Source organism: Anarrhichthys ocellatus, unplaced genomic scaffold (genome assembly GCF_004355925.1).
Source record: "Anarrhichthys ocellatus isolate YVR2014 unplaced genomic scaffold, GSC_Weel_1.0 scaffold24, whole genome shotgun sequence".
Taxonomy (NCBI): domain Eukaryota; kingdom Metazoa; phylum Chordata; class Actinopteri; order Perciformes; family Anarhichadidae; genus Anarrhichthys; species Anarrhichthys ocellatus.
Window position 1 is genome coordinate 3144265 of NW_022280054.1, and position 27347 is coordinate 3171611.

The window sequence follows — 27347 nt, forward strand, 5'->3', positions numbered from 1 at the left end:
AGAGAGAGAGAGAGAGAGAGAGAGAGAGAGAGAGAGAGAGAGAGAGAGAAAGAGAGAGAGAGAGAAAAGTCCATTTCATGATCATAAAGATTTGTTTTTCTGGTGTATCACTCTCTTTTTCCCTTTTTTATTTTCTTAAAAAGTCCATTTTAATCGTGTTTATCATTATCTCTCTTATTGAATGCCTATTAATGAGTAATATAAAAATGAGGATTTGAATTTGTATATTTAGATTAGTGGATATGATCACCGGAAGTAACACCTCTCCAGTTCACCGGAAGTAACTGGAGAGGTCAGCATCTGCGACCAAAACAAATATGGCGGCCACAGTCACGACGGTAAACACGTCGAAGCTTTTTGTGTGCTCTCTCCGTCTCTCTTGATTTTGCCTGTTACCTTCACATACAACACGTGTTGTAAACTGACAATTTAACGAGTCAATTGTTTTTTGGACCATGCTTTGAACGGAGAGCCAAAGCGAAACCCGGAAAACAAACGGAAGTGTCCGCCTCTCGTTTGAAACTAAACATCCGCCACGATTACGCGTGTGTTTACTATGTTAGCTCGTCGCTTTAGCCGAACAAATACGAGGAAAATATGAAGATTAACTGCATCGTCCACTCAACGGAACGATTCACGGTGTGCTGCCCCGCCTGACACGAAGGACAACGTGATGTAGCGTCAGCTAGCGTCTGAGGATCTCGCCCTGAGCAAAGTAAACAAGACATGGACTTTGGCTTGGAGACAACCCGAGAGCACTGAGAGGTAAACATCGAGTTAAAGACACACTACCATGGGTTTGGTGAACTTTGTAGTCGCCACTGTAGGAAAATGCCTGGACGCCGTCTGCTTACTGCTGGACCTGAATTTCGTCATCGTCCACAGCGTGGTGCGGACGATCCTCGTGGTGATCACCTTCATAACCAGCCTGCCCACCCTTCTCCTCAACTCCGTGGTGGAGTTGGGCAACTTAGCCCTGTTTTGCTTGATGTCACTGGCAGAGGCGACATCCAACGTAGCCCACGGTACCGTCACCATGCTGGGGAGCGTGGTGCTGGCTCTGGAGGGGCTGCTGGAGAGCCTGAAGATGGTGGGTTACCTGTCCATGCACGTCCTGCTTCGTGGGAAGGAGCACCTGTGTCGAGGTATGCTGTCTGTGCTGGAGGGCTGTGGCATTGCTGTCAGTCTGGTGGTCTACTTCACCAACACCGTGGTCAACTATGCACTCATCGCCACCCAGAACGTTTACACGGTGGTGGCCAGCGTGTGGCAGACGGTCTCCAGCCCGCTGCAGACTGTGCTGGAGCTGGCGCTGACCTCCTTCACCTTTCTGTACAGCAGCCTGGTTGGGACTTCGGCTTTCCTGTGGTCGCCCTGTAAACTGATGTTGGACGTTTTGGTCTCGCTGGTTCAGATGTTTGTCAGCATCTTCATACTGAACATCTACGGTCTCCTGCTCACTGTTACTATCGCTCTAACCACCACCGCCTACCTGAACCCAGAGCTGACCCGACAGGCTGCTGTGCGAGTTGGAGATTACATCAACTTTTTTCCTGCCTTGCACAGACTTAATCTGGCTTACAACCGCCTCGCCTCAGCCTTGCAGAGCACCCCACATTTTTTCCGTGGTTCCATGCAGCGCCTGCGACGAATATTCCTTCACCTCTGCCTGCTAGAGAGAGGACTCTGGCAGAAGCTGTCTCGACTCAGCAGCCAGCTAGGTTTGGCTCTGAGGACACAGCTCAGCAGGGACAACAACAGCAGAGTACGCGGCGATGGCGACCCCAGAGAGGAGAGGCGGGACCCGCCGGATGGAAGAGCGGGAGATGGAGCACACCAGGAGCTGCTGGACTTAGTTTTCCCGTCATCGAGCATAGACAGACCGCTAAAGAAGCAGTCGTCTTCAGGCAAAGGCGGAAAACCTCTACCTGCTGAGAATCTGCTGACTCTGCTGAAGGAGCAGGAGGACAGGAAGAAGTGTGTGATCTGTCAGGACTGCACCAAGACGGTGGTGCTGCTGCCATGCAGGCACCTCTGCTTGTGTAGCGACTGTACGAACATCTTGTTGAGGCAGCCCATATATCAACAGAACTGCCCGCTCTGTCGGCACATGATCCTCAACACTATGGATGTGTATTTATGAGAGACCAACAGAAGAGGATCTGTGGGGGGCGGACTACATGGAACATAAGTATATAGTACACTATGTACTATATACTTATAGTAAACGTTTTTTTGCTGTCTGGCATATAAGTAATCATCATACTTAACTTTTTCAACTAAAGGAATAGGAAGTAACATAATACTCACACTGTCGGATGTTAATCAAACTAATGTATAAGAACGGTTTCATCATCCTCCACACAGCTGTGAACAGCTCCTGCACGTCCTTTGTGCATTGCATTGTGGGAGAGAATAGTGTTTCTGTCACCTGTGAACACACTAACATTCTGCTTAGGGTAAGCTTGCGGTGTGGATTTGGGACACGGCTACAGTCTGTTTTGGCACAAAGAGTGCACCTGTTGAGATACTCCAGTATTGCCATGTTGAGTCTCAGGTCTTGTTGCCATTGTAACCCGTCAGTGTGCCCCCCCCCCCGCGCACGATGCTGAAACGTCAACCACCGCTCATGTCTTAAGAAATGTTGTGCTTTCAGCGGGCCAAGCTGTGAAGAAGATAAAACTGTGCTTTATTGCATGAGTATACGACTGATTCCTCACACGCTGTATGTATGAATGAATGCAGTGCGTGTATAACATTTAGAAACACTTCTGTACATGACAACCACTACTCACAGAGCCACGTAAAGACGGTTTTCTGTATTTAAGGAAAGTGTATTCTTCCAGTCAGGCCTGATAGAATACAGCTTTATTCCAGTCATTTGTTCTATTGATGGAGCTTGTTCCAGTCTTCCACCAACACATAATCCATAGCAGGTTCTCCCTTTCCTTTTTGTCATTTTAATAAGACATAGATTTCTGTTGTGTAAGAGGACCATAACCTAATAACGCTTTACAATTTCATTTGCTTTTTTTTTTTTTTCCCCATTTGTTGAAGTGTTGATATTGATTGGTGTTTAATGTTTACAGGGCAGAGTTGTGACCCTCCACCCTTATCATGTGAAGTCAGATCCATCAAACCCTTTTCTTTTTTTATTCTTAAAATAATTTGTATGATTTGACCAATTACTGACAATACAAGAGGCTGTCGGCATTATGGACTATTCCTAAAATGCCAATGGCATTCCTAATATAAGATTTGCAGTGGACTGAAAACTGCTCACCTGACCATCTCTTGTTACCTGCAGTTTGTATGACATGATGTGGATTGTTTTTTTTTTAAATACTATGACTGCCACATAACGGCAACTTTTCTGTTTATAATAAAACAACGTCTGAAACTCTTTGTGATCTTTATCAGTCCATCGTGTAATAATCCGTGTAGATGTTGTCACAGCTTGAACTCTTCGACCATGAGGAAACACATCCAGTACAAAAGCAGATTTATTAAGGCTGCTACTAAGTTATTTTCATTAACTATTCATCTACAGCTTATGTCCTTGATTGTGTCATCGTTTTTAGTCTCAAGAATGTCTGCAAATAGCAAAAAATGCTGGTAACTCAAATCTAAAGATATTCAGCCTACTATCATAGAAGAGTAAGAAATTAGAAAATATGAAACACAAAATTGCAATGATTCCCAACCAGGGGAATGTAAGGCCCAGGGTCACTGGTCACATAGACAGACAGTGGAGTAGCTCAGCTGACTTAAGAAAAATTCAAATTGTGATGTGATAAGGAGCAAAAACAAACAAACACACAAGTAGGATTGCAAAGTGGTCCTTGGCTGATCTTGGGAATATTTATTGTCCCAATAACCACGACACCACCAGCTACACCGAGCCCACTCTGTGAGTCTAATGAGCGGCAGTGTGCTGCAGGGTGAACACAGTGAGGCCTTTATGCCTCATTGGACCCAGGTGGGTCCCAAACTGCTGATTGTGCTGCCTTCAGGTGCAGCTCAGAATAAACAGAGCAGGCATTACAAAGGCATTTTTTTCCCCAGAGGAAATTTCCAATGTCACTTGAGGGAACAGGTGTAAATGATCAAATTAACGATGGCTGAATTCCATTTAGCTGCTACAGTTTCAGTGTCCTGGTGTTGTTCATGCTGGCTCACTTTGATGCTTTTTGTGACTCACTGGGACTTGAAAAGAACGGAGCGATCGTTAATGTCATTAGTAACACCTGTGCTTTTTCTACTATGACAAGCTGTACAAAAAAAAAAAAGGCCTGTGTAGCAATCAGTATGGACGTAAAGCAGAGTAGAGAACCACGCTTCCATCTTACATTCCTACTTACATTGTTTACTAAAACTCACATATTTTAAGCTTTGGTGTCTGTATCTTTTACCAAATTTGGTTTTCCTCATGAGGCCCACACAGACTGCGTTATGCTCCCGGGACTCATATGAAGAGGGGGGGGATGCAGATTGTTTACAACTGAAGTACAGTGGGAAGTATTTCCACGAGGGCTGGACACACAAGATTATAGATTACTTTCACTTGTCAACGCTGTTTTTGAAACGAACAGAGAATGAAACCGTTGAGAACTTTCATGTTTAGATAAAGGGAGTGTTTTTGGGGGGCTGCAGTAGGGTTGCAGGGTTTGAGGAGTGGGCCCCTAATGGTCACATGGGACCACCATATGACAATTCATCAGAGCCTTGTGGTTTACAACTTTATTCACGTTCCCAATGTTGTCTCTAAAAATATCTCCAGCTTCATACCGGACATCTGCTACGATAAAGGAATGCATGAAATGACATTAATCTGCAATATACTTATATTTAGGGTATTTTTTACAGTAATAAAATGATTTATGTGTGATGTTCTTAATTAATTTGTGTCTGGACATCACATTGGCATCTTGATTGACCCTCTAATTTAACGGCACTGACGTCATGTGTGACTCGGCAGGAGACATGAAATCGTGGCGTCTTTATAACTGAGAGGTGTGCTCAGGTTCCAGCTGGACGATCACAAATGAAACGGTCTTGTTAGAGACCAGAAAACAAATCCAGGAGTTGTTTATTGTCTCCTGACCCTTGAGCCCAGCCTAAGCAGTGTTTATGTGTTAGTTGTGAGTGAGAGTGGCGTTAACAGTGGAGAGGAAGTTTAATGTCAGGGGAAGAGCAGGGAGGGGTAAACTGAGGAGAGCTTTATACTCCGGGGATTCAACCTCTTCCTTTTGACCCTGGTGGTCCTGGCCGAGAGCAGTGTGGGAAAATGTCAGACTCTCGTGCACTCTTCCCTGCCTCACTCAGGCTCTATTTTTTTCTGTTTATGATCACTGTCTCCGTCTCTTACCCTGACTCTTAATTTCTCCATCATGTCTAAGATGTGTGCTTTGATCTTGGTGTCTTAACGAGTGGGAAACCAGACGGGTTCAAGCCATCACAACAGTGAGCATGTACCCTGCTAAACGAAGATGGTCACCAGCTACAAACAGCAAGTCAACCCTGACCTGTGACCTCCCTTTGTGGGGGCGACTGTGGCTCCGCAGAGTCGTCCTTCAATCAGATGATCGTTGGTTCGATCCCCCGCTAGTCCATGTCGATGTGTCCTTGGGCAAGACACTTAAAAATTGCTCCCGTAGCTGTGCATACGGTGTGTGAATGTTGTATGAATGTTAGATAGTCCTAATGGGCAGGTGGCGCCTTGCATGGTAGCCCCTGTCATCAGTGTATGAATGGGTGAAGGATGACATGTGTTAAAGCAGGTACAGTCAATTTACCATTTACCATAAACAATAAGAGAATTTCTCTGCATAGATGAGCCTATATGAAACGGTTTTAGTGGACGTTTCTATAGAGTACTGCAGGAATGAGTCCTAAAACTTGCAAATGAGTTAGCATTATTGCACTTCTAGTTTCCCTTCATCTCGAAGTCAATGGTTTTTTTGAATGGGTTTGGGTTTTTGGTTTGCCTGAAATAAGGCCTGTGGTTGTTAACAATTGCTTTTATGAAACTACTAAACGTCATCACGTCAACGCTAGTTCGCCTTTAGCTCCGTGGTGGTGAAGTGAAGTCATGTGACCGTGGTGTAGTTCCTTTATAGCCTAACATTAGCTCCTTACTTCTTTACTTCACGCTTCAGAAATCCTAAAAGTGGTGTTCATTTCTGAAGATTATCTTGCTGAAGTATCGTAAACGTTTGTTTGCCACAGAGTTTATTTTCGGCAAGTTCAAAAAGGACCAAAGTTTCACACATAGAGGATAACATCTTGAGCTTTACAAAAGGTGAGAGAAGACAGAATAGAGAGGAAACGGTGCCATTGAATTAAGATGGAAAACAAGAGTTTGCCAGCGACGTGAAGAGATAAAGAGGAGACAGGCAGCTCATTAGTGCTGGCCTCCACCCAACTCTGACTCAACTGTAATTAAGAGGTTTGTTGTAAGTAATCCAGATAATCCTGACAGTCTTGAATAAATACACTGTGTGATGAATAGGCCACATGGAGATTAAAGCTGGATGATAGCCATCAGGTCAGAGGGCTCTTTGTAGGAGCCCTCCGTGCTACTTGAACTTTCACCTTCTTCGACTGAGAGAGACTATTTGCAGTAAAACAGGCCATCGAAGCATCCTGAACACCCGATTCAATAAATACTCTCAAAAGACTGAACTGCACGTCTTTTCATTTTGGAAATCTTCTCAGAGAGCACCTTACAAATGAAATATGGTTTCCTGGTTTTGCCATAACAGCCTAACTGTCGTCTATAGTCTTTGAACGCGTTCAAAAATAGTCCTCAGCACGTAATACAAAGTCATAGCTGTTGTTATCAGAGTAGCGTAAAACCCTCTCCTCAGTGGCTGCATATCAAGTTATTCATACCACACGAATCTGTGTGTGTGTGCAGACAGTTCAAGCTTCTTTCAAGCACAGCCACACGTCACAAAGTCACCTCAGGTCTCACAGACTGTTGATACAGATGGTTGGAGTGATCGGTCCTCCATAATGTGATCAGTCCTTCATAATGTGGAGCACAAAGTGATGATACGTGATACTTTCCTATGCAGATGTTCCTACAGACAACGTTTTAGCTGCTGAACAATGATGCACCACTGTCCCCTGCTGGACAAAGGAGCACCTCCAACTACAGTTGAACCATCTCAACCAAAAGACTGAGAATAATGTAGTTGGTGACAGCATATTTACTCTCAGACTTTAGCTGTATGACTCCCTGTGTTTATCAGGAATACTTTGTCTTTGTCTTCAAATCCTGTTTTAGTTTTAAAGGATCAGAATCCATGTGCACATATCTTCATTTTGTTTTGGAGATACCCTCTCATTGAGGACAATGAAGTCATATTGTTTCTGGTAATTTGGGGATCATCTACCTGAGGAGAAGTTTGTATTCTAAAAATACACACAAATGACAGGTTTTATTTTGTATATTTTAGTCCTTGGCAGTGTGGAGAGGGCTTTTCTGGAATAGTTAAGGGAAATGCACTTTGTTTGCTTTCTTGCCAAGAGTTATTTAGGTGAGAAGGTCAAAACTACTAACACTACTGTGTTTCCACCAGTAGCCAATTAGCATAGCTTAGCATAAAGACTGGCAACAAGAGGGAAACAGCCTGACTCTGTCCAAAGGTGACAAAACCTCTAAAACTCACAAATTAACACTTTAAATCTCATTTGTTTGAGATCCATCCATCCATCCATCCATTTTCCTCCGCTTATCCGGGGTCGGGTCGCGGTGGCAACAGGTCAAGCAGGCTGACCCAGACTTCTCTCTCATCCCTCTCAGATGTACATTTTTTTATAAAAACGACAGATGATGGCAACGGCAAGATTGTCTAAATATTCAGTAACAATGTGTATTTTGGGGTAGAAATGTTGAAGTTTTTCTTTAAAGCAGTCTATTGGGCATGATGTAAGGATATAACATGTACAAAAAATATAATATGAACTTAAATAAAATGAGAAATGAATAGAGTTTACAGACACTTTGGCGGCTTGTCAAACATATCTTACAGTAGGTGGCCTATAGTGCATGTGGTCTATCACAGTGTCTCACCATATAAACTACATTGTATCTGCATTAAGGATTTATATGTCAAACGCCTGCCTTTTCTTCACCACAGACACCAACCACAAACCAACGTCGACCAATGAGAGCTCAGTATTTCAGGGATTGATGTCACTGCTTGGCCATCAGCTTCAAAACAGAGCGATTTACAGGCTGTGAACTAACGGAAAACACTGGCTGACGCCAGGGGAAGATTGATTAACTCCCTGCTATTCACAGTCTATCATAGAGGGAACTCTTATGAGGACATATTCAAAGTTTAATTATGTGTAGGAGTCTCAGGGAGTGAAGGGAAAATAACATTTCCTCATGTGTGAGGTAGTGTACTTGACAGGCACACAACGACATTACTTGGGTTCTGGTTTCGTCAGTGTTTACCCTCCTAAATAAACAACCCACGCCTCAAGAAAGATGTCAGGAGACGATGGGAGAGACTCAGCTCAGTAAACTGGGAAACTAATATGTCATCATTGTTTTAAACTAGTATCCGTGACGGGAAGAAGGACGTGACTTACATCAACCCGCTCCCAGTGTTGACTTGTGGCTGGAGAGTCTCACAGTGTTTGGTGAAATCATTATAGGCCGAAGTAAACAGTGTAAATCCAGTGGAAAATGAATAATTTCCAGACGTTCTCATTGTGGTATTTACTTGGGTTGTGCTTTGGGTATGGGAACCAAAGAGTTGGGTGTATCGGGTGGATTCAATCGATATAAATGCCAAGTAAAAGTTGACCAATTTGGCAATAGTTGAAAATGACAAAGTACATTTACTCAAGCATTGTACTTTTGAGGTACTACTGGAGTATTTCCATTTCATCCAACTTTATACTTCTACTCCATTACATTTCAGAAGGTTGCAGTTTTACCGCCCTACATTATTTACAGTTATAGCTATTAGTTACTTTTTCAGATTAAGATTTTAGATTTTAAAAACTTCTAATGAAATGATGCATTGTTAGAGATTAAACCACTGGTTCCCATTTTTAACAGCCCTTTATTGACCCGTTTCCTCAAGTCCCTTATCGTGTTTCAGATGTCTTGAAGTTGTTTCCGGCTCTTGCACAGAGGATTTACCATCCAAACTTCTCAGATGGTCTCATTTGAATAACAATTTAAGGCTTAATGAGATAAAAATATATGTTCTGCATCATAATCTTTCCTCTCACAATCTTTCAGATTCATCTTGTGACCCTTTGGAGGGGGCTCAACCCCTAGGTTGGACACCACTGGATCAAAACATCTATCTGTAACTGTATATCAGGTAACTAATACTAGCTCCACCTCAACCAGCTTCAATCGTATAACAATGTCACTTACACATTGATACTTCAGTATTAACAATTTGATATTAAATGCTTTGAGTACATTTTGCTGATGATACATACGTAGTTAAAGTTAAGTAGGAGTTTTAATGCAAGGGGATTTGCATGTAACGGGGTGTTTTCACATTGTTTTAATGGTTCTTTTACTTTAGTAAAGGATCTGAGTACTTTTCCCACCACTGCAGTCAGGTGCGTGCACAGTCTGGCATGTTATGAGATGGTGACCCAAATATCATGTTTTGGAGATTGATTTGAAAGTGTAGAACTGATAAGTTATTGCAACAATAAGTAAAACTGATCTCCTCACACAGTGTGCATTGGTATTTATGGCCAAAAATATGTCAGTCAGTTTTAAAAACTAAGATGGTTTATTCATTCTTCACGTTTGCTGCAGCAGATATTGACGGGAAACAAAGCGCAATAATAACATAAAAGCTGTTTGAATTTGTGGCCTGGAGGAGGCTGGAGGCTGCTTTCACAACATCTGTTACAAGAAGTAAGTGTCACAGCAGGTTGAAGGCTGCAACTGAAGAACAGACACTGAATAAACCGTGGATGTACCTCACGCCTCACCAGTACGGTATGTGCCATTCAGGTAAATTTGTCTGGTGTGTTTAATACTCATTACACAAACACAGATGGACCAAGTCACGGCCCATTCACTTCTCAATAAGAAAACTGAAATAAGCAAACAAAAAACAGGTTGAGGATGATTTCCCAAAGTGGGATATGACTTTGCTTTGGTTCATGAGCCCATGTCATGCAAACACAGCAGAGTTTTTCCAGTCTGAGTACACCAGGAAGCCAGTGAAGGTGCTGTCTGTCTTGGTGCTGGAGTAAAATCCACTGTATTCTGACAGAGCCATCTGGACCCACACCTGGTCACCAGGGACGAGGTGGAGCATGGAGCCGCCTGACAGGGACGCCGGTTTGGGCCAGTTGCCGTAGAACTGAAAATAAGATGCCACTGTGTGTGCATTTTTCATCAGGTCAAACTGGAGGCTGGCGCGGTAGACTGTGGCGTGGACGGCAAAGTAGTAAACTCCTGGCACTTTGCAGGTGAAGCGCCCCGTCTCTGTGTTGTAGTCGCCCTGTTCGTTGATCACGACCTTGTCGAAGTGGACCGCATCTCCCACAGTGAGGGGCAAAGTGTGGCCCTCGGTTAGTTTGACAGTGAAGGCTGATTTGGGGGCCACTGCGCACTCTCCCGCCTGTCCCCTCTCTCCCTTTACTCCTGGGTCACCGCTGTCTCCGGCCAGGCCTCGCAATCCTGTCTCACCTGGAGGAGCACAGACATGAGCGTCAACAGCGGACATGTATCACACACTCACACATAAATAAATGTAATAATAGAGCACCTGGGTCTCCCGCGTCCCCCTTCTGTCCCTTCTCCCCCGGAGCAGCATCTCTCCCGTCCCTCCCGTCTCTCCCTGGCTGACCAGGACTGCCATGAGCTCCAGGAGAGCCCGGGATACCAGGGTGACCAGTACACAGACTGGGAGGGATCTTGTTGTCTTCTAACTGGTTGGAAAGGTGGACTTGGAGGAGAAGGAGGGAGTGCAACAGCCAGAGTGAGGTCATTGCAGTGTCAGGGCTGAGGGAGAAAAGATAAATAGATTTTAGTCTTGTAAAGATAAAGGAAACATTACGGGTTACAAACAAGTCTGTGGACGAGTAACACCAAAGTTTGAGCTGGACTACATACAGTGGGATAATATGATCCAGTTAAACAAGAGTGCACCACATAAACATCACTTCAAATCAAAGGTCATCAGATCACAGGCGCCAGAAGAGCATACATGTTTAAGTTGTGTAAGCACACTGTAATGAGTGTTTTACAACATAATTTGAGGACTTGCAGTAAAATTCAGTTCACCTACAAATATGCTGCGGCACAGGATCAAAAGCTTCAGTTCAGTTGCAGTTGGAGGGAATTTATCACATGGATTTAAGGACTCTCAAGAAGACCTGTTACCTGAAAAACTAGTTTATGTTTTTCAACAAGTTCCTAATTTGGTTAGAAGACAAAGTAAAACTGAAATAACCATATTACATGACTGAATTGGTATTACTCATTGGATGTCAGTAGTACTGCCAGAACTGTAAAGAAATAGCCAGTAATTTAGCACAGATGTCTCATGAAAGTGTCCTTCTCTACTCAGGTAGATATCTTTAAAAAATCTAAAATCTTTAAGATTTTTACTGAGATTTGACTGTAACAAGTTCCACATGAAGCTTGTTTTATTAACACAAATGCAGTTTTTGGTTCCAACAGGTGATTCAACTTCCTCAAATAATGGGTTGAGAGTCATGATAACAAGAACAGCATGCTCTGTTTCAGGGAAAGCACGTGGTGGGAACTTGGGGACAGAAAAGACCATCATCTATGATCCCGGACTGATCTAACTTTTACATAAATAACTCAAAACCTAAACTAGACATAATTTAATTGTTTGACATTAAACTGGTCAAATTGCAAAGATCATAAATCCATGTAAATAAAAGAGCATGTGTAACGTTTGTTTGTGTGAATGCCATTCAGTCAATTCAGAAGAATGACAGTAATACAAAATCCTGAGCTAATGACTAATCTTCATGAAAAAAATATGATGACAAAACAGATGTTTCTAATAAAAGTTTGATGAGATGCTGAAAACCAGACAGGCGTCTCGGAAACTACTCACATTCAACGGTTAAAAATGTCATCAACAAAATTCTCTGTCTTTCTGTCTGCTCCTTTTCCTGCTTGTGTGTGAACCTCAATCTCATTGTGACCCTGCCTGGACCGTATGTTTTCCTGCAGGGTCTTTGGGCAGCTGGTCTCCACAGCCTGTTGCCCTGGTTGGCCGTCTGTCTGTCTGGCAGCAGGACAGGCGTCACAGGACCATAAAGTGATCTGATGAGCTGCGCAGGAGGACTCACAGCTGTCTAACAGTACACACAGCTCTCTTGTGGATTCCATGTTTATGGTTAAAACTTGCTGTTTGTGGTTTGTGACAATGATGAGAACCGCTAAGAGTTTTTTTTGTCATCTCTCTGGAGGTCTCCTAATTGGAATCTAAAGCTTGCATCCACAACAGTTGCAAAATAACACAGAGGAGCGGGGAGGAGGGGTGGGGGGGGGGGGAGGGTAAAAACAGAAGGAAACAGTGAGTGAAAAAAGAGGGAGAGAGAAACGCATGTCAGCGTTCCTGGCAGAAGAGGAGCGCAGACAAGAGGACAAATAATGGAGAGTCTGAAGAGCTGTCTGCCATCAGTCCTCTGATGATTAGAAACATGAATGTTTTTAATAAGCCAACAAACGATGAATCCACCGTTTAAAGGCCACTAATATGTAGACGACAGCGTCAACTGTACAACTACAAACACTTCTGACTCAGTTTATACTGTTTGTTTTTTAATGTATGTTCATAAGTTGCAGATTTGTCAGACTTTAATTTTAATTTCCTTTTCGTAGGTTGCTGTAATATATGTTGGATGATTGAGATATATTTGTACAGGCAGTTCAAAGATCTGATTTCTCTGTAAGACTGTAATATTTTTGGGCATATTGAGACCAGCTGAAGTGTACTGATGTTATCCACATTTACTGTAACCCCCTAACAGGCACTTAAAGGCAGAGCTGCACTTTGATTTTGACCCTGTGTTGCTGAATAATGCAATGAGCCGGTGACACATTTACTCAAGTGCTGTACTTAAATACAATGTTGTGGTACTTGTACAGTATTTTTTGCTACATTATTTGTTTACACCACTACATTTCAGAGAAAACGATTGTACTTTTATCTTCACCACATTATAAGACAGCTTTTGTAGACTAGTTAACAGGTTAAGATCTTTAGACCATAAGAAGACTGGCTCCATCAAGCAGTCCTATCTAATACACACTTTATACTCTTACATTTTATTGGTTGCTCTGAAGGGAAAAAAAGACTTACTTTCTCAACACTAAAGCCTTCAGACATATCTCAACTCTGCACTATGACATGTGCAGACTTCACCTGTGTGTCCGGAAACACTGAAGAGCAACTTTCACTCACAAATCAGGGAAAAAAACTTAACTTACCGGACGATGTGTCGCGAAGTCTTCTGGAGCTGCTGCTGCTGCTGATGTTTGAGTGCATCAAAGAGAACCCACTGAAAGCCGTTCCTCCAAACCAGAGCGTCTGGCTGGGAAAAAGTGAAAGGAAACGGTAATGAAATCCAATTAGAGACTGGGAGGAGAGAGAGAACAGGGAGGACACAGAGGAAAATATTTGATGTTAATCCAGCATATACAAAAGAGAAATAACCAACTCTAAAACAACATTGTGACTAAATCAATATGAAAGGAGGGGTTCGATGTTTGGGAGATTGCATAACAGTGTTTGGGAAACTCTCCAAGGCAGAACCTCAGAGTTCAGAGGGCTGTGGTCAGAAAAAGTCAAAGAGTCACCGCATCAAACTGCAGCAGAGAATGAGCTCTATTACATGAGATTATTTACACAAAACACAACCGTTTAAACGACAGAAGAGAGAGATAAATACAGACGTCAACTGACGTAAAAGCAAACAGATACAATCACAGTTTCTTTACTCTACTCTGTGATTTTCTTTATCTGTCTCCAAGCAATTTGCTTCCAGATAACATCATCCTATTATCAGTCCCCCACTCAGACGGTAATCCCCTACTCCCTGTAATCCTTCAGTGGCAGTGTTAAATTGATAAAGCAAGAGCTCTTAATATCTTTTTGGCAAGGAAGCTAAAACTTGAGCAGCTTGAATTCAGCAGCTCCCTTGAATTTCGGGCCAAGGAATACATGCTTTCACTGTTATCGTGCAGCAGTGACCCCAAACAGACCAGAACTGTGCCAAAACCGGAGATGGCGGTGGAGTGTCTCATCTCTGTGGGAGAAACGAAAACAGAAAATGAGCAGGACGAAGCCTTGGAGCAGGACTGTGTTTAGTGTGACACATGGGGGCAGCAATATGTTCGACCATGGGCCAATGTTTTATAGGTTTACATGTTCTCGACATGTTTGTTGCTTGTAATTTAGAAAGTAGTTGACTGATAACACTGTTTGAGTTAAGTTTGTATCCAACAATCATTTTCGCTCTCGGGATGGCAACATCGATCTGTCCACCACTTTGGTCCAGACTGAAAAGTCTCAACAACTGTTTGACGGATCGATCCGACTTTCATACAGACATTGGTGGTTCCCAGAGAAGTAATCCTACTGACGTTGGTGCAGACTTTCTTCTTCTTCTAATGTTTAATTATAATACTTCCATTGATCCCCTAGCTTTGAATTTAGTGCCATCATCAGGTTAAAATTTGTATTTGTTTAATACTTTGATTAATGATCAAATAATTGCAAACACCATGTTAGAACGGTGATGTTAGCATTAAGCTCAAAGCACCACTGTGCCTAAAAACAGCCTCACAGAGCCACTAGACCTTTGTTTTCATTGTACGTTTAGGCCGCTTATGTTTGTACTCATTTAGCAAAGAATGACTAGTACATGCAAATTATCGTTACATGCGAGACTGAAGCTGTAATTGACAGGCTACCACAAGGATAAACGGTCGCCTGCTTCAGTTATGGTTGACTTAAAGTCTACTGTTGTCTTTGGATAAAATGTCATCATTATACAACTTCAGTTGGACTGTCACAGATCTGTTATGGTCAATTAAGCAATGACATTAAAACTGTGTTTTAAATTGAAGGAATACTTGTTTTACTATTAAATGAAGTGGATTAAGTATTTATCTGTCGAATGATTCTAGGATTAGGTTTATTGGACTTCAACACCTTAGTGCTGTTTGAATAGCTTGGTGCAGAATGAGGCACAACTATGGGTAGCATGAGATATTACATGGATTTACATTAGGCTTGTATTTACATTTCGTAGATTTGTGAAAAACTATGTAAGCTATAAAAACTGTAAATCATAAAAGTGAAAAGTTTCAGCTGGAGAGCTGGATTTGGCCCATAGGCCAACCACAAGTATAATAGTTTAATTACTACACAGTAAATCATGTCATTAAAATCAACACATCTTTATGTGTTATTGACACAAACATAGGCAATTAAAATGACTTACTTGATTATGAATATGTGCTCACACCCTACAGTTATACATAGTAAGATATGTATTTGCTGTGACATGTATGTTCCCACTGAGAACAAGGAGTGAAACTGCTCTGACTGAACACATGGGTCTACTTAGTGTTTTAACGACAAAACTCTAAGTTGAAAAGGCTAGGTTTTATGGGGGGAGTTGGGGGCATGTTTTTAATTAGCAGCACCTGAATCAGCACATTCTGGGTCTGCTAATTTCCTGTTAAAGTCCATAAACTGCTGCTCAGAGGATTTACTGTTGATTTAGACCACTTGGCAAACTAACAATTGGAATAGATTTCTAGTGGGCGGCAGTGAAAAAGTTGTAGCAGAAGTGAGATTGGGTTAGCAGAATAAGTTTAGTTTTAGTCTGGGCATGAAGTCAGAAACAGCCCTACCTTTCAAAATAAAATAAAAAAACATGTCCTGATCACAAGGAGCTGTGAACACAGACGCTGTGCCTCTTTGAAGATGATATAGCGTGACAATGCACTTATTTTCCAAAACATCTGTGCTTGAACGGGAAAAAAGCTCAGTTTTGACCTTTAAAACAACTCATTATGGTGCCCACAGATTACTGACTGAGTTTAATATATAATATAACATAAAACCTCCAGAGGAGCGACAAAGTAGTCCATGTTGAGTTTGTTTTTTAAACTACTGGTATCTCCCATTAAGTGTCAATTATTTTTATAAATTCAGTAAACGAGGCAAGAGACAACAAAGAGTAAAGGAGACATGTTTATTATTTAAACTATCACTTAAATAAAAAAGTGCATAGAAAATAAACATGATTAGAAACTTTTCTTTTTACACTTATATACAACTTTGTTTCCTAATTATACATTCAACCAAGTAGTTTGTGGTCTATTTTCACTGTGGTGGTTTTCCTTCATTTTGTTGATGTGTATTGAACGAACACTGTTAAAAAAGGGATAAAATATGACTGTTGAACTCATGAATACCATTATTACAGAGAGCAGGAGGAATATTGATAAGACAAAGGTATATTCAAGGCATAAGAAACAAGCCTGTTCATAATCCATGATCCCTCTTTCCCCACACGTCCTTCCCTCCGCTCCCTCTGTGACACCACGTCCCATCCTAGGCTGATAACTTCTATACACACGAAACAATTAGAAAATTACAAATACATGTTACGTACTCGCCAGACACGCTCCCGAACCTTGACTTGTAAAAGGACAATTCAGGGTGGATGTTGCACAAAATAAATAAATCAAATGTTTTCAACATCAGCATTATGACTTTCTATTAAAAACAAAACAAAAACCCAGTACGTGATAAGTACAACAAAAGCTTCGGAGGCGAGGGAGGTCGTCGGGGAGATCTTTAAAACTCCCGGACAGTCTCCACAGACCAAACTCTGAATTTATACCACATCAAGTCTAAAAAGTCCCTGTTAAAAACGTACAAAGAAAAGAAAACAGAAAAACATTCACTACAACAACCAGAGGGGGGGGGGAAACAAAATGGCTGACTTCAAGAAGTTCACAACCACATTAATACAGTTACATTTCTCATCACATATAAAAAAAAAAAAAAAAAAAAAAGAAAAAAAGAAAAAAAAGAAATGTTCCTTTCCAGAAAGAAAATATTTGAAAAGCAAAACTGCAGTGCTCCTCGTTGACGAAGGAACACTCACAGGCACAGCAAAACGGGTACTGGATATCAATATACAGAAGAATGATGCACGTTAGCTTCATCTGATAGTACTGTAACACAAAACCATTATAGAGTACACTGAAACATTGCTATTAACCGTTATAAATCTGCTGTTTTGCTACTGTAACTAAGTTTGTCTGTCCATTCCATATATTGTATAGATACTAAAGAACAAGAAATTGCTATGCATGTTTCTGTATAATATTGTTATGTATTTATACTATAGTTACAGATAATGACGGAGAAGGGCCACTGGTGTGGCGTGGTAAAATGAAGTCCAAAGAAACAACGGAGACCATTTCCTTGTTGTTTGTATGTATATATATATATATATATATATATATATATATATATATATATATATCCAACAGTGAAATAAATGACTTATTGATCTCGAGGAGTGAGAGCCGTAGACAGAGCCCTTGGCATCAGTAAACACGTTATCACCGATGCTAGCGTGAAGTGGAGAGCTAACCGAGTAAGAACTTGTTGTCCTGCAGACAGAAATGCCACCACTGTTCACGCTTCAGTATTATTCCCAGTGCTGAAAAGAAAACCGCCGCTTGCTGCTGCTGCCCAGTTTGAGGTCACGTCTACATATTGTTCATATCTCTACCAGGGGGTTATCGACACAAGAACTGAAAACAAATGTAGGCAACAAAGCATCAACATTATCCGGTGACGTGAAGGAATATACATTCATCGTTGACCTTAGCAGCTGAACTCGGTGAGCCCGGCGTCGGTGCAGCCGTACAACCGGTTTAGGGACAGGGGGGGCGCGCCTGATCTCGAGCCCTAAGTGGAAAAGCACAGCCGAGGTTTGTACACACTGCACCTTCAGGAAGGAGAGGGCTGCTGGCGTGCTCCCTGCCTTCACTTTGTTGCAGGAAAAAAAACAAAACGAGTCAAGTGCACTTGGCTAGAGCCTCAAACGTCTCTTTCAGGAGTCATCAAGACCAACCAAAGATGACCAAACTCAGTTTTTATATATCGGGGGCCTGATGCACAAACTCAAAGGTATTCTCAGTGACCATCTGTGCTTGTGGTTTCAGCATTGGAGCTGTATTGTCTGTCTGTAGAAAGAGTTTTCCTATGTCTATTCAGTGCCTGTGTCACAGCTAAAGTGCAAATCATGTGTGAGTCATGTTTTTTTCTTTCAGTTCACAACAAGAAGCAGCGTGGGAGCGACTGCTAAACGGCCTTCAGGTGATAACGAAGTCGGCATGAACGGTGGACAACAATAAATTAATTTTTAAAAAAAGGGACAGAAGACTTTAGTCACAGAGTGAAACCAGTCATTGTAAACCTTCTAAATTGATTGTTCCGACCGGGACATGAAGGCTCGTGAGAGAGAAGAGGCATTTACAACTAAGGCAAAAACCACGACGACAGTGAGCGAGAGAATAAAAAGTGATTTCTGAACGTTGGTGAGCACAGGTGAGTGGTCACCGGGATCAAGTGGCTTCTTTAGTAAACGGATTGGCTCAATGGGGGTACGATGAATGCTGTGGATCGCGTTAAAGTAAAGGCACCTCTTTGTTTTTAGTCTGCAGAGGGACAACACTGTCTGCTGGAGCCTGTCGACCCACGGGTTGATTAGTGACAAGAGGGAAATAAAACGACTCGTTTTGATGAGACTGCCTGGTAGCAGCAGACTGTAAGTGGACTTGATTCTCGGTGTGATGTGGTGCGGGGGACTATAAGGCTGGAGAGAGGAGATATCTGCTAGGGATCAACAATCTTAACTCTCTCAAGTGCATAATTAATAGTTCACGACTGCCGTACTGCCAGCTAGAACTGGAACAATAAAAAATAACATCAGCTCCGACCAAACGGCCCGGGATAGATGAGAGAGCAACTGGTGGACTGAACTCAACGGACCGAGCCACAGACCAGTGTCAGTCTTTGGAATCAACGAAAACATTCAGGCTACAAATAAAAAAAAAAAATTTAAAAAAAAACTTTGAAAAGGCAGCGGAATACAAAACATAGAGACCAAGCATTAGTGTTTGTAAACCTCTATTTCCTACAAAAATGGCAATAAAATAAATACAATTTTTAAAAAATATAAATACCATCATTAAGTGCTATTCACTAGTGAGTGCTTTGTAAGTCTTTTTGTAGAAAAATATACATTATTTACATTTGTTTTTTTAAAAGCAAGCATGATATTTCCCTGTCCATAATAAAAAAGATGACAAGACAAGACTAAAAAAAGAAGACTTAATACAAATAAAAAAACATTTTCCAAAGTAACGGTTATCACAACAGGCCAAGGAGACAACGAGCGGTGTGAAAATTCAATTCAAGGGCGTGAAGTTTGGTTCTCTCTGCTGCTGTAATTTGGAACGTGATTCAAAAAGTCTGGGCTCATAGAATTACCAAAAACTATTTTTGATAACAGCATGCGCGTGTGACTGTATGTTTCTGTAAGATCCACGGCTGTAATCTGGATCACGGCTCCGAAAAAAAAAATCAATTATAAATATGTCTACTAAAGCACATCAGTAGGGTTCTCCAGGCCCTTGGCTGTCAGTCCACCAGAATCTCTAGCTGCCTCGCTCTGTCAGGCCAGAGGCTTGAATCCCATCAATAACATGTCTACATAGCTACCAAGCTGTCAGACTTCAATTTAAGTACGACGGATGCTATCGACCGCAGATATCACCCTTTACACGAACGGACAAAAATAACCTTTTTGCTTTTTTTAAACAAATCTACATTTCTACCCGTGTCTCTTTTTCTCTCTCTTCCTTTCTGTGGCCACTGCTCCCCCTAGTGTTTCCACCGGTACAGCTCTTCTCAGGCTGCTTATTCACAAGCAGCTCCTATTTACAGTGTTAAATGTACACCCACACACTCTCACACTCACTCACACACACACACACACACACACACACACACACACACACACACACACACACACACACACACACACACACACACACAAGGGGGAACGGTTCAGCAAATCACCACGGCTCTGGAGGCATCAGGGCACATTCAGACAGGGAGATGTGCATCAATTATAGCCGACACTGAGTTTTATAAAAATAAACAACAAAAACAAACAGAAATACTAACAAGTTTCTAATTTGTCTTTCTATTAAAATGACTGTTCCAAGTCCCTTCAACAAATTGCACTTTGGTGTAAAAAGGAACCAAGTTCTTGAATTTTTTTTTCTTCTATGTTCACATCTCAGCATTAGTGGACCAGAACATACTTCTAGAAAATGAAGGAGGATGGGCCAATGTAAAAAATAAATGATGAAGGGGTAACTTTATCATCCAAATGTCCAAATTAAAGTTATTGTTGTATTGCAATGCTGTGAAGGCTCAAACTGTTTCATAACTCACCTCTGAAGGCGAAACGTCCCGTGCCAAATGTAAATGAGACAAAAGGAGGCACAATATGTTTGAATTTCTACGAGTGGCCCCTCCTCCAAAAATGGCCCTTCCTGTATGTACAGTACGACCCACGGCCGCTGCCTCTGCTGTGGTTCTAGCAGCAGAAACACCGACAGACCCGGTGCCTACGCCGGACCGGACCGGACCCAGGAAACCGACCTACAGCCGGTGCCACGGCAAACCCCCAGTAGGGAGGACCTCAGAACACCATGGCACTGCTGCTCGACACCCTACCAGTCCTCTTTTTCAATTGTTCAGTTGAGGAACTTGCGACACTTCTTCGCACCGCAGTTGCAGGGCAGCTTGTTGCTGGCATCCTCAATGGGGAACTTGTAGTCATAGGTTAGCTCCTCCCCGCAGTAAATGCGCCGAGAGGCCAGGATGACGATGTGCTTCAGGCCGTCCACAGTGATGACCCGAGAGTAGCAGTTGGGCTCACAGGAGTGGTTGATGAAGCGGGCGGCGTTGCCATGCACCGTGGCGTCTACCACCTCGTAGTCATCGATGCGGAACATGTAACAGCCAATCCCCTGTGAGAAAAGATAAGACAGAGGTTTTATGCATGTTATATTATTATACTAAAGTTCATCAAACTAATACATCTTTAACTCAAAGTTCATTCCCTAGAGCTCACCTTTCCATCGTAATATTTCTCCCGTTTGTCAGTGAGCACAGACCGAATGACGTTTCCAGAGTATTCAATGACCATCTCCGCTGCATCGATGGTTTTCTTGCAGAACAGACCTCGGCCATGAATGGGAGACCTGCAGAGGGATACAGAGTTTGTAATTGAATCCCAGTAATGGCTTTAGCCTGCATATGGAGACGCTGATTTTGTTTAGGCCACCTGCCTTTTTTTAATACCTTCAAGTTATTAAACTTGAAGGTATGAGATCATGGACAACCACAACTGATCTCATTATTATAAACCACAAAGGTAAATGTGACAGTGAAATCCAACAGGAAAGGTCTAAAGTCTCCTCTTTGACCACAGGACATCCCCCAGAGACTAGGAACCTTTTAGGGAACTCACTGCGTTTCAACCACAGAGACCACAAGGACAACAAGGAAGTACTCTGCTATCAATTTAGGACCATTTTAGGAGACAAGAAGAGCCTTTCTCTTTGTTTGATGACATTAAAAGTAAAGTTAGATTATTTGTTTAATTTTGGCTTCCCGACTTGTTTAAAAAAAAAAGAGAGCGAGTAGAGAGAGACATCATCCATCAGTGCTGCGAGTGACAGAAATAAAAACAATATCTGATTGTTTCATGCCGGTTACATTCTAAAGCACAAATAAATATCCATCAAACACTCAGCAGATGATTTACTGTGGAGACAGATGGTCTTAATTTCATTTTCACCCCATGCATTTCATTCATTACAGCCAACAAGCAGCGGTAAATACTAAGTGTTGTCGCAGTGAGATAAAACCAAGGCTGTTTCCTCCTCTACATGATTCTTAGATGAAACATGCGGCCACACTGAACTGCAGGCTGCAGAGTGTGTTTGTCCTTGTGACCACCAGCAGCCCTCGTTTTTGGAAATACAGACAACAATGGTCTGAAGGAACCTTCTAGTTCCTTGAAAAGTAATTACCAGGAGGTTGTTTTGTTTAAACCCAGCTATTGAGCATCATCTACGTCTTGTGCCACTTTTCATCCACCTAATTGTAAATGATTTATAAACGATGATGTTTAAGCCATTCTGATCTAACCTGTAGACTCCAACGGTTTCCTTAGAGGTGGCCTTGAGCTGTTTGAATCTCACAGCCAGTGGTAGCTCCATGGAAGCACGCCTGCAACAAAAAGAAGTGTCAAAATTATATTCTATAACTGTTAAACTCTCAGATTTCAGATAATAACATCAGGTCAGATCATGTAAGACAAGATCCTCAAGGGGGGAGTTCATGTGTTGGCAGATTGTAATGGCTGTGAATAAACAACAAATGTTGTGGGCGCAGTAACTGACCTGGCAGTCCTGAGCTGTCCTTCGTCGTCATCGTCTTCTTGCGGTCTGTACTCGGGAGGCTGGCGGTGTTTTGAAGCCAGGAAATTGAACATGTCAAATACAGACCTCCTGGAAGGCAAACAGATGTAACAGGCAGCAGTCAGAAACACAAACGCACGAGATCCAAACAGGTTTGGTTACAAGTTTGATTAAAAACATTTTTTCTTAATAAGAAGCATTAAAGTCAGAAAGAAGGTTCTTGGTTTTCCAATCGTCCAATGAGTCATTAACCCGATCTGTCTATACACGTCTTATAGACACGTGTACGTGTGTGTGTGTGTGTTCCTTCCTGACCTGTGGTGGATCTCTGCACGAGCCGACCCGTGGGGGTTAATGGGAGGTTCATCGGTTTCCTCTGGTTTATGGAAGCGGAAGCGGTAGCTCCGACAGTGTCTGGAGCCGTAAAGCTGCTCGAGCAGGAAGACCACCGCCTCGTGGACGACTCCCAGCATCCTCAATCCATTCACACCTGGGGAGGAGCAAAGGAACACAATGAATCGTTTGCATATACACAGCGATGCTTCTATTCTTCTTTGTTTTGCGGTGTCGTCAGAGTGACGCCTCACCTTCAAAAGAGAGCTCTTTGAGTCGTGCATTGGAGCGAGCTTCCTGCACCTTGTCAGTCAGGGATTTCCAAGCCTCTGTAAAGTTAGGACACGACAGCTCAGTATTTCCTGCACACTGTAACGGATCTTATTTTATTTTATCACCTTCATATGAATACATGTGAAGTATATATGTGAAATGTAACCTTTTATGTTGTAATTACAGCGATGACTTTTTGCCGAAGGCATATTAGCACAGAAACAAAGTCCCTTTCCCTCACCTTCGATGCTCTCACAGCGGATGTGGAAGCCGTCCTCACTGCAGATTTCAAAGATGATGCCCTTCTTGGGTTTGCTATCCAGGCCGGTGTCCCTGCTGTTGCCGTCCTGGTCGGGTGGTGAAGCCACAGGAAGAGACCCTGCTCCGCCGTCTGCAGATGGTTTGTCTTTGCCCACTACTTTCCCCGGTAACACAGGACTTTCAGATGTCTTCTTTTTACCAAGCACACTGGAAAATGATTACAGGCATTTAGAACTCTTTAATATATTAAGTATGAAAATGGGCACCTAGCCTGGATGACCCCATACCTCTTGCTGGTCGCCTTGTCTGCAGGCTTGCCCGTGTCCATGGGTTCGGAGGAGCTCAGCTCTTTGGAACTGTTTGCAAAGACAATAAGAGAGGTTTAAAATGTATATTACATAATGTATATGTAATACATTTTATGCAAAACTACTTTAGGGACCAATCGGGAGATATAGATTCAGTCAAGATGAGATATTTCACTTCTCTGTACCCAAACCAAACAGTATTATAGTACAGTGACTTTGTTTTAAAGAAGCATCTAAAGAATAAAGCATACACACAATCCTGTTCTTGTATTCACAATTCATTATAATCAGAGTTTTCAATACATTTCAATGACTTTGAAGCAAAATGTTATGACAATACATTTTCGGAAACATGCATTCATGAAAAAATAAGAATGAAAATCCAAGTCAAAATTTACCAAAATATATCTTAACTAAAATGAATGAATATGACCTGAAAAGGCAAGCTGGTGCCTTCAAAGATAAGTAGTCGGGGCTTGAAATGAACCTTTTTGCTCACCGGCCACTGAGGCTCGTGGGCTTCACCACTCAGTCATTTCAGCACATATCTGACGTTACCCCGTGCAGAGAACACTGTTAAGTGACGTAAGGGATCTGCCTCAACATTAAAGTATTGTTTCAACAATATAGATTTTTTTTCCAGTCGAGGCATTTGTGAAGCAAATTTCCATGACTTTTCCAAAACTTCTCCAGGCCTGGATATTGCTATTACCAAATTACATGACTTCTCCAGGGTTTTTTCCATATGTATCTCATCATGACAAAAAACTGAAAATGTTGACATTATTCTCCATGTCGCGTTTATTACGGCACCTAACATTTTTGAGAAGGTTTTTGCTAATTCCTCCCATTTATTCATGTAAATAGAAATAAACCGAAAACACAATAGATCTCAAGCAGCCAGAATAACAACCGCCTCACCTTGGCTTCGAGTGATGTCGTCCTGCAGGGTTGCTTTGATGCTCCTCTGTCTGAGAGGCCTTGAGCTTCTTCACACTGGTTATGTCTGGACTCTGCCTGCTCCTCTTTGATTTCGGTTTGCCTTTTTCTGCTCGTAAAGTGGTGGAGTTAGGCGGCCTTTGTTCTGATGATCTGGAGATGGGAGTTGTTCTACTGCTCTGGGAGTGTGCAGAGGTTTGTGTTTGGGTGAACACTCCAACAACACGTCTGTTGGCGGGGCTTAGCGAGGTGGCTAACGTAACAGTGGTGTGTGGACTGGAGTCCAGAGTCTGGGCTCTGTTAATATGCTGGGAATGGTGCTGTAAATGGATGTTACTAACTTCTGTCTCTCCTTGCCGGTTCACAGCCATGCTGAAAGTCTGTTGGGAGGGCAGGACGCAGATGCTGCTGGCAATACATGTCTGCACAGAGGAGCTGATGTGTGATATCAGTGGACCCCCTGCTGATTGAAGGCCCAAGCCATGTGGACCGGCTTTGAACAGGAGGCTGCTAATTGGCCCTGTGATCTCCGTAGAGCTGAGGACAGGGGTGGAGAGGGAGACCGTTCCTGGTGCAAGAAGGCCAGTCGCACCACTAGAGGCCACAGACACAACATTTAGCACTGACTGACTGGAGTTGAGGCCAGAGACTGTGCAAGGAATAAGGTGAGTGGAGGAATCACAGCCCAGGATACCAGGCTGGCCAGGGCCGGAAATCCTCTGCTGAAGGAGAGTAGTGGGGTCCAAGTACATAACCCCACCCGATGTTGGTCTCTTGATAATATTGGGGACCTTGCGCTGAGAAGTGGAGACCAGGCCACCAGGCTGGCCAGAGATGCTGGCAGTAATCTGAGGGGAAGACAGGTTGATGAGCGTCATGTTGGGAGGGCCCACTTCAGAAGGGGCCAGAGTAGGCTGGCTACGGGAGCGGGCCAGCTTTTTGCTTTTTCTTGGTTGAAGACGAGAGATGGGCCTCTTTTTGCCGTGAGCAGACGCGAGTACAGTCTGGGAGGAAGGACTGGACATTATGGCAACACCGGGACCCAGCTCGTGCGGCCGGCCAGCCTCCGAGACCAGGATCTGGGACTGGTCATGGGGCAACCCGATGAGAAGCCCTGAGGTGGTGCTGGGGATTCCCGTCTGGAAGCCCGTCTGTGTGGCTCCTGTAAAGGTGTGAATCTGGGAGGGGTGAGCCATGGTGCCCAGGACTTTGCCACCAGCAGGAAAGATTGACTGGGCTGTGGATAAAGCTGTATTCAGCCCTGTGGTAAGTGTCATAGAGCTCAGCACAGCTGAAGAGCTACTGTCCAACACTCCCGCGGCACTCATTTTTTGTGCGACACCATTAGGGACGGTCTGGAGAACATAGAGAGGCTGGAACTGCTGATTGACCACAATGAGCTTGTCGGGGCCTGGTTTGAGGACTGCTGGGCTGGAAACCTGAGTCTGGGATGGCCCCGGGCCGGGAACTGTACATGGGCTGCCTGCAGCTGCAGCTGATGCCGGGATGTACTTCTGACCCTGAAGAGGCAGGGAGGGTGAACTTGGCAAACCAGGGGTACCAGAACTCCTGGGAACATCCTGGTTACCTGGAGGTTCAACCACCTGGCCAATGGAAGGGCTGGGAATAAACTGCTCGGGAGTCATGTGACCCTCTGTGACTTGCGTGTCCCTGTTTCCCAAAGTTGTAGCCTCATGCTGACTCTCCGACGGGGACACACCTGGCCCTGCTCTTTTCTTGTCCCCGCTCTTTTCTCCACGGATCGTCTCTGGGTCAGAAGTCAAGCCCAGCATGGTGCGGTCTGAGGTATCTGAGATAAGACTCCCGGCAGTGTGGTTCTGACTGGCGTTGACAGAGGGGCTGCGTGTGGTCAGCACAGAGAGATCAGAAGGCAACTCCAAAGGAAGATATGGCTCCTCTACAGATATGGAGCTATTCACACTACTCTCCACCACAGCTCCACTCTCAGCACTGGGCAGCTGCTGGGAAAAGTCATCAAACAGGATGTCTTTGGGCCGGTTGACATCCACTCCGACATAGCCCTCATCCAGGAGCAGCTCTGAGGAGGACGGCTCAGACTGCTGGCCCAGAGCCTGCATTGACATGGAAGGTGTGTTGAGGACAAACTCCATGATATCCGATGGCAGAATGTTGCCACAGTCATCACTGTTGTTGTTGTCAGAGTCTGATTTAAGCAGGTCTGTGCTGAGGGAGAGCTGGGCCTCGAGCGGATCCTGACCCTGACTCTGCGGCTGGGACTTGACCCCGCCTCCGAGAGGAAGACAGTTTTCTTTCTGGTTCTTTCTGCCTTCCCGCGTGTTGCCACTCACCGCTCCACCGCTGTTGTCAGCCTCCTTGCTCGAGTCATGGGCGTCGGGCTTCTCGGTGTGTCTTTCTCTGCCCCTTCTCTTAGGAGCACTTTTATGTGGCGTGGAAGAAGAGGTGGCCGTAGTGGTGGTGGTGGTGCTGGTGGTGCAGACGCTGGTATCGCTCTCTGATCCATCATCGACACCGTCGAGCTGGCCAATGCGCTGCTTGCCTAAGGTCCTGTCAAAAGACAGCAAAGACAATATGCCGGATTATTAGAGACAAGTGAAAATAAACACAAATAACTCCTAGACAATCATTTTATGGAGAATAAT

The 27347-nt window shown here is 43.4% G+C and overlaps 3 protein-coding genes across 5 annotated transcripts in view; 1 reads left to right on the forward strand and 2 right to left on the reverse strand.

The window, feature by feature from the left end:
* The first annotated feature begins 291 nt into the window (after positions 1 to 291).
* Positions 292 to 3403, forward strand: rnf26 (ring finger protein 26). The gene has a single exon (XM_031861060.1). The coding sequence runs from the start codon at positions 794 to 796 to the stop codon at positions 2141 to 2143; it is 1350 nt and encodes a 449-aa protein (XP_031716920.1). The 5' UTR covers positions 292 to 793; the 3' UTR covers positions 2144 to 3403.
* A 6464-nt stretch (positions 3404 to 9867) lies between these two features.
* Positions 9868 to 13679, reverse strand: c1qtnf5 (C1q and TNF related 5). The gene is made up of 3 exons (XM_031860493.1): positions 13481 to 13679; positions 10773 to 11008; positions 9868 to 10693 (listed from the first exon to the last, which is right to left on the reverse strand). The coding sequence occupies exons 2-3, from the start codon at positions 10993 to 10995 to the stop codon at positions 10173 to 10175; spliced, it is 744 nt and encodes a 247-aa protein (XP_031716353.1). The 5' UTR covers positions 10996 to 11008; positions 13481 to 13679; the 3' UTR covers positions 9868 to 10172.
* Positions 13680 to 19270: 5591 nt separating this feature from the next.
* kmt2a (lysine (K)-specific methyltransferase 2A) overlaps positions 19271 to 27347 on the reverse strand; it is a 33506-nt gene continuing 25429 nt past the window's right edge. For all 3 annotated transcript variants that reach the window (XM_031860639.1, XM_031860638.1, XM_031860637.1), the window contains exons 26-34: positions 24688 to 27252; positions 23746 to 23814; positions 23439 to 23665; positions 23179 to 23253; positions 22907 to 23081; positions 22574 to 22681; positions 22320 to 22400; positions 21238 to 21367; positions 19271 to 21133 (exon numbers count right to left, since the gene is read on the reverse strand). In XM_031860639.1, coding sequence (XP_031716499.1) covers positions 20858 to 21133; positions 21238 to 21367; positions 22320 to 22400; positions 22574 to 22681; positions 22907 to 23081; positions 23179 to 23253; positions 23439 to 23665; positions 23746 to 23814; positions 24688 to 27252 — 3706 coding nt within the window. In that variant the 3' untranslated portion in view covers positions 19271 to 20857. The remainder of the gene's footprint in view (positions 21134 to 21237; positions 21368 to 22319; positions 22401 to 22573; positions 22682 to 22906; positions 23082 to 23178; positions 23254 to 23438; positions 23666 to 23745; positions 23815 to 24687; positions 27253 to 27347) is intronic.